This window comes from Phycodurus eques, chromosome 8 (assembly GCF_024500275.1).
Source record: "Phycodurus eques isolate BA_2022a chromosome 8, UOR_Pequ_1.1, whole genome shotgun sequence".
NCBI classification, from domain to species: Eukaryota; Metazoa; Chordata; class Actinopteri; order Syngnathiformes; family Syngnathidae; genus Phycodurus; species Phycodurus eques.
In genome coordinates, this window is record NC_084532.1 from 17,660,106 (window position 1) to 17,674,303 (window position 14,198).

Consider the following 14,198-nt stretch of genomic DNA (forward strand, 5'->3'; position numbering starts at 1 on the left):
CGCGACCCTAGTGAGGAGAAGCGGCTCAGAAAATGGATGGATGGATGGATATTAATACAGCAGACTTTGTCTTTTGACAAAATATGACATTTGCAAAAATCTTTCACAAAAGTTATCAACATTTTTGCCAATTTTCTGACATTTTACAGACCAAACCAGCAACTGAATCATAATTTATGTTTGTGTATTCTCTGCGCTGTCAATTTGAAATAATGTCCTGTTTTTGAATAAAGAGATGGAAATGTTTAAGTTTCTTAAAATCTGATTCATTGATTAATCGAAAGAAATCCACAGATTAATCGATTATTAAAATAATTGTTAATTGTATCCCTAGAAAGAACAGATTTTAAAAAAGTTAGTTTAGTTTTGTGAGTGTTGGTATGTGATTTCCTATAAAAAGCAATTCACCACTACCCACTGCTGAAAAAGCATTAAATACCAAAGTACTTGAGAGTCATTTGGCATGCCACATGAATGATGAATACATGATGCTGTCTTTTTTTTTTAAATCCTAAAAAGTTGATAGTGTCTTCTTTACATTTTTCAATAGTTGCAGTTTGATTTATTTGTTGCAGTAGACTGTGATAAAACAAACAGTATTATGCTGACAACACTCAGATTGCATAATGTGTTTTTTTTTAGCGTAGATAATTGACTCTCTGTGAGCGGCACTTTCTGCTTACAGCTCGTGGGTGTTCAGAAACCCTTGCATCACGGTTGCCATGGTGGTTATCATGGTAACCGGGATGATTGCATGTAAAAAAAAGAAATAAAAAAAAATAAAAAAAATACAAAATTCAGACCAAATACGTAAGATATAGTTTTCACGAGCGAGATAATGATTACAGATGAAAATGTCAGTATATGCTCCCCTTCAAAGGGGGATTAGAGTATGTGCCACAGGTCGACAAAGGCTGTATTGCCCTTAAAGGTAACCCCATGTTAACCCACTTAATTACAGACAAGGCATAGATGGAGACAAACAAAATGTAACAGATATTTCGAAATACGTGCTACTCAGGAACGACAAACGTGTGGATCAATTGTCCGAGTGTCATTATGTTAATCTATAGAGTTCACAACTGTGCAGTAATGCAAATGCAGGCGTTCTACATTGTCTTTCTTTTAAGGTGTTTACACTGACAGGCACGTGGGTGAGAATTTGGGGGCCCATATTAGCAGAGCACAAACGCTCATATAGGATCAGAGGAAAGCTTCAATAATCCAGACTTGATACCTTCAGGCTCCTCCTTCTATGACAATCCCTATCCATCACTAGCTGTGTCTCAGACATGGAATGGTGGGGTTTCATCATTCAGTACAGAGTTATAGTCACATTAATAACATCACTTTTGACTTGAAATGTATTTTCTCTTCTGAGCTTCTCACCGGTCTGAGTAGGTGCAGTTCAGCTCTTTTTTGTTTTTTTTGCGATCGCCTTCCCAGCGCTCACTTCTACCAAAATAGCAGTGTGTTACTCATTTGACACATACTTGAAGGTGTACTGTATTATGCAACATAAGAGCATGTCCTGCTCAAGATACAGTACATTTGAATTGCAACGTTTACCCTGAATCAGTGAATGTGGTGAGCAAAAACTATTAGTCTGACTCAGTATTGGGTTGTCTCATCCAACCCAACAAACGCAGGCTTGGTCACATTTATAGTAAATGCAAATGGTATATATCAACAATGATATTGATGTAGTTTAACCTTGCTTCTAACAAAGAATTGTTAACCCAAGCTTATATTGCTTTTCAGGGATTTAGAATATTGTTTCAATTAGAATCGAAATGACCCCTTTATACTGATAAGGACAGAATTATGGACATAAAGTGCTTTGTATTAATTTTGTAAAATACACTCAAACCTAGAAACTAGACAAGAATTTGACTATTAGGTTAACTATACAACCCACAATATAAAAAAATTCCAATACGTGTACTGTATAATGATTAAGGAATGGAAAATGAGTGAATGATTCAAAACACAGCCCTGGTTATTGTAGGAAAGAACATTTTTTGGAGCACAGTATATGCAGCTCTGTGCGGGAGGGGGGGGGGGGGGGGGGCAGTTTTACTCGATAAGCTACTGAAAACATGACTCCCAAAACTCAAATATAAATAGTCATTTAGAACATTTATTTGCAGAACATGAAAACACTGTATATCAAAATCCCCCAAAAGGTAAAAGCGTTCTTTGAGCTCATATTTTCTTTTCCAGAGCTTTATATTCAAAATGAATCATTATTGTATGTACCTTGTTTCGTCTTTTTCAATATGTTTTGATTGTTGTTGTTTTTTTCCTCCCCAAGTTTTCCTTTGGAACGTGTGTTTGTCTTATTTTGGGCAGTTTTACGAGCAGACCAGCGTGTTCCTTCGGCTGTTTTATTTTGAAAATGCTTACCGGAAGCTATGCGTCGTCATCTTTGACTGACTTTGACAGTCTGGACTGCGGTTCGCAGCCTTTCTCCGGCGAGGCGGCTGTCATCGTGCAGGTGGAATGTGCGCAGTTTAGCCGCTGGTAGGAGGCTTGCAGCCGGGAAAACCCGGAGTCACACGCTTCGGATCTCTTTCCGTTAGATTGAGCTGCGATGAGCGCTCGTTGTCGTGTCGGATGCTGACACTTTTTTTTTTTGTCGGCTGGCGCAGACCGCAGTGCCTCAGCTCAGCTGGGCTCGCATGTGATGCCCCACAGTACTGCGGGAAGTCACTCTCCAGACAATTTCGCGCAGTAACAGTTATTATTATTATTATTTTTTTTTTGTTCATCAGCGCTCCCCGGCCATGATGGATGAAGGAACTTCTTGTGAGAACACTCCAGAGTTGAGAGACGTCGAGGCGAAAATCGGCCGGAAGACCCCCGAGGGTTTGCTCAGGTGGATGCGGGAAGAGGCATCCTCTCTCCGGGGAGAAGACAAACTGGCCCCCGCCGCGCAGGAAATCGCGAAGGGCACTGGAAAGAAGAGCCTGGATGAAAAGATAAGAAAACTGAAGACTGAGATGGTAAGTGGTTTAGTCCCGTATTGACAGTCAGACAGTCTAAAGTACGCCTCAGGCTAATTCTTGAACTGAAGCACCTTTTCCACGTTGAAAAAAAAAAGATATATAATAATCCCAAATCCCCATTACTCAAAGGTCGTTAGAGGGTGCATGCCTGGCGTCCCTGTGATGACATATTCGATTGTAGTTATTTACCACATACCCGACAGTAAAATACTTAAAAGTCATTTTACAGTTAACTCCAGTTTCCACCGCATCATGGGATTTTGCTTGGCATCACACAGAGAGCTACTGTATTTTTCGTGCAGCAGAATTGTGAAGCAGGGTGCTCCCAGCATGGATTGACACATAACCCCCGCCCCGCCCCGCCCCGCCCCGCCCCCATTAAACCCTGACTGTGGGTTGTGTGCAATAGAGTGTAATCCCGGTCAGTTCTGCTGTCTGCCAAGTGAATCTAAAATAAGTGTTACCTGGTCTACTTTTTCGGCAAGACAAAAGCGCTCCTGTTTACCTTGTATCACTCATCAGCGCTGCGGTGAATTGAAACATTGATTTGACAATGTTGTCAGTGGAGTTACTGTAGAGTGAAACGTCAAGCTGTGCACATATGCTTCTTCTTTTTCTCGGTCTGGCATGAAATCAGACAAATCTTTTCCTGTTTTAGGTCAGTTAAGATCACCCAAATTATTAGACTTTTCAATAATGACGTAAGTTTGCAGTGGGGCCGGGGGGTTAATCGAAATGTAATTGTGATTTTGATTTTGAACAACAGTTTAATAAAGTTTGACTGCAACTTTCTTCTTCTACTCTTTTTTTTTTTTTTTTTTTATAGCTGCAGCACATTGCCCACAAGAGGCCAAGCCGTGTACAGCAGCAACAGCAGATACAGTCATGGCTTGTTAAAAACAAAGACAAAAACTGACTGTGTGACCTGAAATCAGACTAAAGGGTTCCAGTTTTAGGTTAATTAGGATTACCAACATTATTTCTATTTGCTAGATGCCAGAATATTGTGTCGTCTGCTTGCATATTATATAACAATGCAGAGTCATTTGATTTGCGACACACCGTCTCCGCCTCAGTGTGAATGGTTGTTCATATACAGTATGTAGCCTGTGATTGGCTGTCAACCAGTTTAGCGTGTACCCCGCGTCTTGCCCAAAGTCAGCTGAGATAGGCTGCACCATTCAGACAAAACCTAATATCAATGCTCGGTCGAGATCCAAGAGATTTAATAATCACACCATGTTGATTTTTTAAAAAAGTTTATTATTTTGATTGTAGTTTTACGTCATGTAGAAATGCACTGCGTCATACTGAAAGAAAGCACTTTCCAATATTTTGCTTAGATAACCAACATCTCAATAGATTATATGTGACAAAAAGTGGTCAGTGTGTCGTTTATTCCAGACAATTTAGTAATGATAAACTCCCCTATATGCCAGTCATATCCTTCGAGTCTGGTTGACTGAAGTGCTAGTTTAGTTTTAATGACAGATGGCTCTTTGAGCTCCACCAAGAGCAAACAACCAGATGGACTGATTAACATTTCGGGCCAAGAATCATGTCTGCTAGAAAATGGAAAAGTGAATGTGGGCAAAGAGCCACTTTCTATTAGCAAAGGTGTGAAATTTCCACATAGCGCTCTAGTGTATATGTGTTTTATTCTTCTGTGGGAGTACTACACTATACTGTAATAAGAGTAGACTTGTGAACATTGCACTTTATCAGCACCCTTCATACAAAGATAAACACTAAGGCATTTTCCCAGTTTGTTTTCTTTTTCCTTGGGACCACCAATGAGAATTTGCTACAAAATGGCACCAGAAGAAAAAAACATTGCTCTCTCATTCTCTCTTGCTCTCTCCTTTTAAAATATTTTTTTAAACAAATGTTGAGAAAACAAAAAGTCAAACATTTTTTTGTGACCATCTGAAATAGTTGCATCCGAAGTGACAAGTGCACTCTCCCCCTGCTAACATAAATGCAGTAATTATGTTGTGACTAGTTGTGATTTTCTCACGTTTCTGAGACGTCGAACCTCCTCTGTCCCTCTTTGGAGATGAACCCTTTCACAATCATCAACACATACATGCTGTGATGTCTTTGCCTTACCTCATTAACCATACAGAAAGATCACGTCAGGCACAGGCAGCAGTAAGTGTCTGTTCTATAGTCACATGAGTCTTCGTGTGCAACAACCCTTCAGTTGATAATTAAGAATCCTGTCAATTGCGTGGAATTGATTGTTGATTAATACCCTTCAAGCAACGGCAAAATGGCGTGCACCGTTTGGCTGCAACCAGCAGAGGCACTGTTTGAAGTGGGGCACATTCACAGCATGTAGCCCTCCTGCGGGCAGTATTATTCAATTCAAAATGACACTAGAGATTAACCATTCATTGATAAACTGTGATAACATTTCAGATGGTTAGTATTACTGTTTAAATTTTGTGATTGCTACTACCGTATTTAGCATCTCTGAGAGTTCTTTTGTTTTTGTTTTTTTTGCTTCTCCCAAGAATATGATGATGAAAATAGGGCGCCACTCATACAGCATAGGACATTTTTCAGTTTTTCTAACACAGCAGATGGAATATGATAAAAAAATAAAAAAAAAGATAATTTGTAATTTGTAAAGAGAATGCAGAAGGTCATTACGACGGGTGGGGCTGCTTTTGGTGGATTTACATTTATTTCAGCAATAATGTGAAAGTCGTGCTGATAAACGTGATATTTTTGGTCACTATAATTGTGATGTGAAACGTTCATACCATTTCATCTCTACACAATACTACCATAGAAAGTAGTTCAGAACATACAGTGATCTTAATTACATTAAATTGTTTAAAGTACACAATAAATAGTATATATACACACAGTATATGCATGTGTATTATTAGTATTTATAGTGGGTTTACTTGAATCAACAATCTCTGTGCAATAATTTCAATGTCTAAAAATTACATCAAGTAATCAATTGACACACATGGAGTTAATCGACACTTTGGTGGTGTGCACTTTAAACATGCACGCCAAGGATTGTACTTACCTTTTCCCTTAAAAGGAGTCTACCTTTTCACTCCTGCAGGAAGCTCTGCAGGAGTCACACTCCAAGCTAAAATGCCTGCAGGGACGTGTTTTTTTTCCCTCTTCTTTTTCTTCTCTCTTTTCTGTCACTTGCTATAGTCGCCTTCTAGCCTTTGCATGGGCAAATGTCAGTGTGATGTCAGTTTTCTGTACAAAGCGTATCTGCTAAGAGGCAATATCAATGAATTAGTCTACCATCTGTCCCTCTGTGGATATTGGCAAACGGGCACCTCAAAGAGTGCCAAAGACATACAGTAGTTGCATAAATGATGCCAAATCGTTAATCTTCCGTCGCATAGTTACTACTGTGTGTTAAATTCTCTATTTGTATCATACAGTATTTATGTGTGTGGATGTTTCGCAAATGGCAAAAACCATATTGGTAGAGCAATGGTATGATATGGCATGGTAGTTAACGCTCTGTTGTCTCATGGTGAGTGCAAGGATCCCAAACGCCTGCCTGAGTTGTCCTGGAAAAGTGAAATGACACCGAGGGAGATGAAAGGGCTGGTCTTGCAGAACAAGATGGGGGCGGGTGGTACGTTGCTGCTGTTATTATTGGATGCTTGTTGCTGTATTGCTGCTCTTTCTACCAGCAGTGATTCAGCAGTTAAGGAGGTGACTGCGTGACTTTGGGAGACGAGCTGAGAGCAATGGCAATAATCAGGCGTTTGTATTTAGAAGGTTAGGGTATCAGTTTACCAAAAGAATGCAGTTTTACCTCGCTATATCACCTATTGCAGATTCAGTGCACTGCATTTGTTTTTTTTGTTGTTTTTTTAAAATATATTCATATCGTGCATAGGTCGCCCTATCGGGGGCTTTTGAGCTTGTGCGGTAATTGTTTGGGGGTGAAATAAAAGCTTCCTAGACTAAAACATTAAAAACTGAAAAAAAGAGAAAGAAGGAAAATAAAAAAACACAAACATATGACAACAAATAAAATGTACTGTACATGGTATACAGCACTAGTGTGTTTAAGAGTTTAAAAGGTGGGTATAGAAAGTGTTCATAATATAATAGCGGTTAATCGAAGTGAAGAAAAGATTACTATAAGTCTGGGGAGCTTTATAGAGCTTTAAAATATCTATAAATAATATTTTTCTTTTAAATGTGGTCGCTAGTTACTAGATTTCACCTATTGCGGAGGTGGTCCGGAACCTAAACCCCGCGATAAACGAGGGTCGAGGGATTACTGTACATTACTATTACGTTAGTGCAGCCACGCACATAAAGTTTGATATAGCATTCATTCATTCATTCATTCATTCATTTCCCGTTCCGCTTATCCTCACTCGGGTCGCGGGAGTACTGGAGCCTATCCCAGCTAACTCCGGGCGAGAGGCGGGGTACACCCTGAACTGGTCACCAGACAATCACAGGGTACATATGAACAAACAAACATTCGCACTCACATTCACACCTACGGACAATTTAGAGTCTTCAATTAACCTACCCTGCATGTTTTTGGGATGTGGGAGGAACCCGAAGTACCCGGAGAAAACCCACGCAAGCACGGGGAGAACATGCGAACTCCACACAGGCGAGGCTGGATTTGAACCCCGCTCTTCAGAACTGTGAGGCAGATGTGCTAACCAGTCGTTCACCGTACCGCCGTTTGATATATCATTCAAGGAACATTCTCCTCATAAAGCATGTTGCGTGTAATACTTGAATGGTCTAAATATTTGGTATACCCTACTCCATGGTGTAAAAGTGTGTCAATTATACGCTAGGTTCGTCATTTATAAGTCAAACATTAATGACTATCACATGCTGTCTACAGTTTCCTTCCCTCAGCAAAACTTTATAGCATCTCTTAGCTTCCAGGCTTGATTTTCCAGCCACAAGTTAACTGTTTGGGTTCACTCGCACTGCTCAAAGCGTGTCTGTGCGCCAGTAGGCTGACATGAAGCTTGCCGATTAAACAGCCACAGTGTTCATTTTTTAACACGAGGACAACCATTAATAATGAGATGTTGTTTAAAAAAAAATAATAATAATAAAAATCGTCTTTCAGCAGTATCGTCGAATAAAACCAACCCGGCTTCTCCTTTCTCTGGAGATCCCCAAGGAGAGAAACCAACCAAAGTTCCAAACTCCATTTAAGCCACAACTTCTTTTGCCATTAGTTCAACAGAAAAAAAGTCACAGAAAGTGTCCAAAGAAAACTACACCATAGCAGATGTCCAACAAAATATCCATCAGTAAAAATGTTGAAAAGGGATTTTATGGCACTACAAACCTTTTTCTGATGTGTTTGCAAGTAACTGTATGTTCTTTATTGGTTCCTTCTCAAGCCAGAAACTTGCCTCTAGTTTGACTTTAATAAAATACCAGATACTATTGGCATGCGTCCCAACAGTCGGAGTACTGTTTACATGATGCAAAGCAAATCTAATATTGAAATAGTTCATACAAGGCACGACGTTGCTCAAGTGATTTCTGTTAAATCTTCTGATTTACTCCCGATATATAATTTAAAACAACAACAACAACAGAAGATTGGACATTGTGATATGGATAATAGACAAGGGAAGGTAAGGCAACTTTATTTATATAGTGCATTTCATACACAAGGTAACAATGTGATTTACATGATTAAAAGTACAGCATTTAAAAGTAATACAATAATGCAATAATACATGTATAGCAATATGTACAGTAAGCCCTGTATCTTGAGGGGAAGAGCAAAACCTTATAGTTTTCTCAAAGTGGTTTCAAAATCAAACCAATTCCTGGACGCTAGTCAACTCCTGATTTGTTCATATTTATGAAATACAGGAGGTGTGCAGTGGCCTAAGAATACATCATCACGCGACATGCGTTGTGCTAGCACTGCAGGGGTTAATTACACGTACACAATATGTGTGTCGTAAGTAGCCGACTAGAGGGAGGATACGCCTCACGTTTTTGCAGTCTGTTAGTGTGCAGTGATTGTAAAGATCAACTTCAGCATCAGATGATTGTTAGAATGGTGTTCCTTTAACATCAGCTACTGCACAAGCATTACTGCGTCAGCATTTGTCACTATTTATTTAGTTTTTTAGATTTTTTGTGAATCGTTTTGTATCTTCTTACAAAATACAGCACAGATCAAGACTCGTTTTGACTAGGGTGGGGTGAAGCAATGCTTTATGTGATACAAGCTCCAACAGGTCAAGGAAATATTGCATATGAAACAGTCATTACTGACTAGAAAAGAAAAGACAATGCATACTGTATATCGTGTATATTTTGTTTATATTATTTTGGAACCATCTTCCTTTCAAATTTATTTCAGAGAGTCTTGGGGGTACTGCACCCACATTTGGCTTTTTAAAGCGCAGACATTCTCATATTGATACTAAATATACTAGTCTCGATGCCAAGCCTCAAACATTTTGAGCTTTTATGCAGGGTAATCGAGTTGTAATAATCCCTTTCAGAGGATGTATGACAGCTATGCGAATCGCAAAGAGTATTTTTAAACGCATACCGATGGAAGGTGAGAGCTAGACAATATCTATAAGTCTATAAATGCGCAGAATCAACACACAAATTGCTTAGTGCAAAGTAACAATGATGTTGTTACTTTACTTTCTAATTTATTTACGTGACCCGGAGGTCATCAAGACCGCATTTCACAAACAAGACGATATCAGGTCAGGCAGGTTTTATGGCATAAGGTCAGTGCAAGGACCCTGGCGTAAGGTTCAGCAACATGAGTTTAAAAAAAAAAAAAAAAAAAAAATCTTAACACATTAAAACTAATGTAGTTGCAGTGTACACATCTATAAAGTAATAACCAACTGACCATCCATCCAACTGTTTTCTATACCGCTTATTATCCTTATTAGGATAGCCTAGGATTAGTTCATCTGAGCTGACTTTGGGCGAAAAGTGGGATACACCCTGGAATAGTCGCCAGCCAATCACAGGGCAAATTGTAGAACCTTTTACTTTAATTTTAGCATTAATTAATCAAATCAGGAACATATGGAGAAGCCTCATCAAAAATGGTGACCTCTGACCTTTTGCGGATTGGGTGTATCAGCATGACCCATTTTAATGTGCCAGTATTTGCCCTGTAGGAGTCTGGGCTCTGACTGGGCCATTCCAAAATGTCCTTCTTTTTGTGAGGCTATTATTTTGTTGATTTAGATGCACCCGCTTAATCTAAATGACAGAAAATACATCATCTTTACATTAATTAATCTATTGCTCTTTATTTATTCTCCTTTGTAAGCACTGTGTTTTTAAGAACGTTTAGAAAAGCTCTTACACTCACTTTTCATCATACTGTATGTTTCCACAGGCACACTTGCGCTCGGTGGACATTAAGATCCTACAGCAGCTGCTGGCTGTCCACGAGGGCATCGAGGCCGTCAAATGGTTGCTGGAGGAGCGCAGCACACTGACAAGCCGATGCAGCAGCCTGACCAGCAGCCAGTACAGCCTGGGCGAGGGCCCCGACACCTCCTGGAGAGGCTCCTGGAGCAGCCTTCATGACCCCAACGACAAGATGGACAACATTTCCATCGGCAGTTACCTGGACACGCTGGCAGATGATATGGATGAATACTGCCCCTCGAGCTCCGAGTCGGTCATCTGCTCTTCCAGGCCACGGGTCTCAGAGGCTACCGCTGGGGGCCGGACAGCGGGAGTTTCCGCAAACACGGTCTCTGCTTGTGCTACTGGGGAGAGGCCAGGGGCTAATACAGGGATAGGGAATGGAGTTGCCATAGACATTCGGTCGAGATCAAATGAGAATGGAACTAGAAAAGTCGTTATCAGCGATGTCAATGGGAATGGGATAGTCGGAAGTGAAAATGGAAAGCAATCGGTTCCTAGCAACATTCCTGAAGCTCGGCCCGATGCCAAGCAAGATGCATTAGTTTGCACCAAGGTGGCAGAGGCAGCCCTGGTTTCTTTGAACAATGCCCAGACCCAGACCATCGAGGCCAACGGGAACCGAGAGAAGACAATCACACCAACAGGCAGCCACGCTCGGATCGGTCTCAGTGAAAAACTGGGCATGAAACAGAGCCCCAAACGTAAACCTTACAAAAATGGAAAGGTTGACTTGGATACTTGCAAGCTAAATGGCAAAATGCATCTGGAGTATGATGCTCACTGGCGGTGGGTGCAGTCACAAGAAGATGTGACGTTTTTGTGAAACTACTGACCAGTTTACTTCTGATGATGTCGAGAAATGGCCAGTGGGTTGCTTCCCCTGCTATAAGAGTGACTGCAAAGGAAAAACTTTGGCACTTTGGTGTCAATTGGATCAATACACACTAAGGGATTTCGATGATCTTCAGTTAAACAGTATTAAGTTACTCTACTACAACTCTAAAATCCTGTGCAAAAGTGTTGTGTAAGCATTCTCTCTTTTAGTTTATATTCCCCTTCAAAGCACAGTGAGATAATCTACCAGAAATCTGAAACGTCAACCTATTTATAAACATAAATATTGTGATTTTATCTTTGACTGTCTTCATTCGTACAACCTCTTAATTAGTGGCACAACAACAATTTCTCACCTTTGGGATCACGCTGGCTATATTCTTTGGATATAGTTTCCCTTCTTTGAAGACCACTGTGATTTTCTGTATCAACAGTCCAAACCATTTCAGTGTGGGAGAAAACCAAAGTTTAGCGCTATTGGACTACAGTACATTTGGGTCACGTAATTATTTAAGTGTGTATCCTTGCTTGTACACAGTATAACTAAAATATTACATCAGTTACATGCTACTTGCTAATTAACAAGGGAAACGCATGCATCCATTAATGCGTTAGGATCTGTGAGCATGTTTGTGTCCTGAGCTAAAAGCAGAGGGTGTCCCCCTCGTTCTCTATACTACGTATACACATTATGCAATGCGGTGTCTATGTGGCGCTAAAACCCTCAAGTGCTGAACCTATCGTCTGCCATATGTTGATGTCACAGTACAGCTACTCTGTACCTGTCACGACTGGTTGTCGGTGCATTTTGAGTAGGCCTTCTTTTTGAGACCCCAAATCTTGACCTTATGACTTCTTTATCGCAAGCAGATTTGTGCCTGATTGGTGAAAACTAAATATACTGTATATGCTTGGCCTGCTCTTTCCCTCTTGAGATGGATGCACTGTTGCTATGATAGTATCGGGTTATCAATGTATTTTTGCCTGCTCCTACCTTCTGCTTATGTCTATAAATGGCTAGACTATCAATGTGTGTCCTCTCTGATCTAAACCGTGTGTGTGCGTGTAAGAAAATTAGGTGGCTTACTTGAGCACAGTGTGTATGTGAGATTGACATCTGTCGTAGTGGCAACTCTTCAAGGAAGAAGCCATTCAATTCTGGTCAGGATCTGGCTACATTTTTTGCATTGTTTCAGTCACTATGCTGTCAATCGACCACCCTTATTAATCATAATTGTGCAAGCTATTCATTCTTAACACTTATGTAGTGTTTGTATGCCATCACCATGAATCAGGAAATACTAATAAACCAACAAACAGATGGCTGGTCCCCAACCTTTTTTTGCGCTACAGACCGGTTTCATGTAAAGATTATTTTGACAGACCGGCATAAGAACAAATGCTGAACGTAGTTATTGTAGTAATTAGTGGGGCCCTGTGCTTGTTTCTTTCAAAAAGCTGGTACAAAATTCTGGTCATCTTTTCTTTTTTTCATGTGACTGAGATGAGCATTGGACAGTGGACAGCTGATTTTTAAAATAAAACTTCTTTCACACGCTGATTAATAAAATGATTTTTGTTCCGACCGTTTGGCACCGGTGACCTGCCATCGGAGGGCCCGCCGGCCAGCCTTTCGCTGGTATTCAAGTCGACGACTCCTCCGACCTGCAAGTTCAGGTCGGAGGAGTCGACGGCGGCACAGCAAGAGCCAGCCAGCCTCTCACGGAGCCCGCCACCTCGTCGGCCATACTCCCGGCCCCGAGAGGACACAGAGGCAGGCAGCCTACTGCTCTGCTCAAAAAGAAAACAAGATTTTTCAGTCTCTTTGTGGCACCCGGTACCAAATGGCATGCGGCCCCGTACCGGTGTGCGGGCCAGTGATTGTAGACCCCTGCTGTAAACACTTTTATTATGTTAACTGTTTGGCCTTGGTAGAGGTCTACATTTTACACAGTGCCATTTAAGTTTCTTTTTGTTTTGAAACTAAAATCTTCTATATATATATATTCCTATAAAAATTGGACTTCACATCACCAAATAAAATCTTGAGGCCAACACTTGAACTTAGTCGATGAATTCCGTCTTTCATTTAGTGGTTGTTCTTTTGTAAACAGCAGGGAGGGATTAGTAGTCTTCTAGACAGTTTATGGCATGCATGCTGTGGCGGGAAAATCACTGGTTAGCATCTAGAGTTTAGACTGTAAATTGCCTTGTCGACATTGGGCCATTTTCATCATAGAATATGTTATACCGAGAACCTGCTGTGTCTAACATGTAAAAGAAGATCCATATATTCTAGAAGAACTTCAACTGAAATGGGAGAAATTTGTAAAATAGCATATGCAAAGCACTGAAACTAACAAACTGTTAATGATAGTTTATAACCCCCCCCCCCTCGAAGCTATATCTATCTGCTTTGACATTGTGGCAATACAGTGGATCGTATCGACAGGCTTCATCGTTGGGAGCAATTTTTGGAGAGCCTCGTGAGTGTTTTGTGCGTGGATGTCACAAAGTGACACTCATGTGGCTCCAGTTAGGAACTGAATGGTGCTTAAACCTTTGGACCAAAATTTGCGGGAAGTGTGTTGGCCTAGTTATGGCTTCATTTCTAAGGAGCATGAATGCCAGTGGGAGTTTATTGTCAGCTGCGTCAGCATGTGGATTATTCAAACTCATATGCACAGGGCACAATTTTTCATTGTACAATTATATACACAAGAGGTGTCAGTGAAATTACTTTGTAAATCTTTTTTCAAAACTCTATCCATTTTGTGTACCACTTGTCCTATAACTATAGGTCAGCCTATATCACCCATCACAGGGTATGTGCAGTATAGACTAGAGCGACCTACATAAGACTGTCACGATAAAATTCTACAACCCATCAAATCCCTTTGTCGGATCCCCTCAAATATTTCCCCTCTCTTATTTCTG

The 14,198-nt window shown here is 40.5% G+C and overlaps 1 protein-coding gene across 1 annotated transcript; it reads left to right on the plus strand.

Annotated features, from left to right (window-relative positions):
• Positions 1-2,441: 2,441 nt before the first annotated feature.
• Positions 2,442-12,590, plus strand: lurap1 (leucine rich adaptor protein 1). The gene is made up of 2 exons (XM_061683835.1): positions 2,442-3,005; positions 10,390-12,590. The coding sequence occupies exons 1-2, from the start codon at positions 2,787-2,789 to the stop codon at positions 11,248-11,250; spliced, it is 1,080 nt and encodes a 359-aa protein (XP_061539819.1). The 5' UTR covers positions 2,442-2,786; the 3' UTR covers positions 11,251-12,590.
• Positions 12,591-14,198: the final 1,608 nt, after the last annotated feature.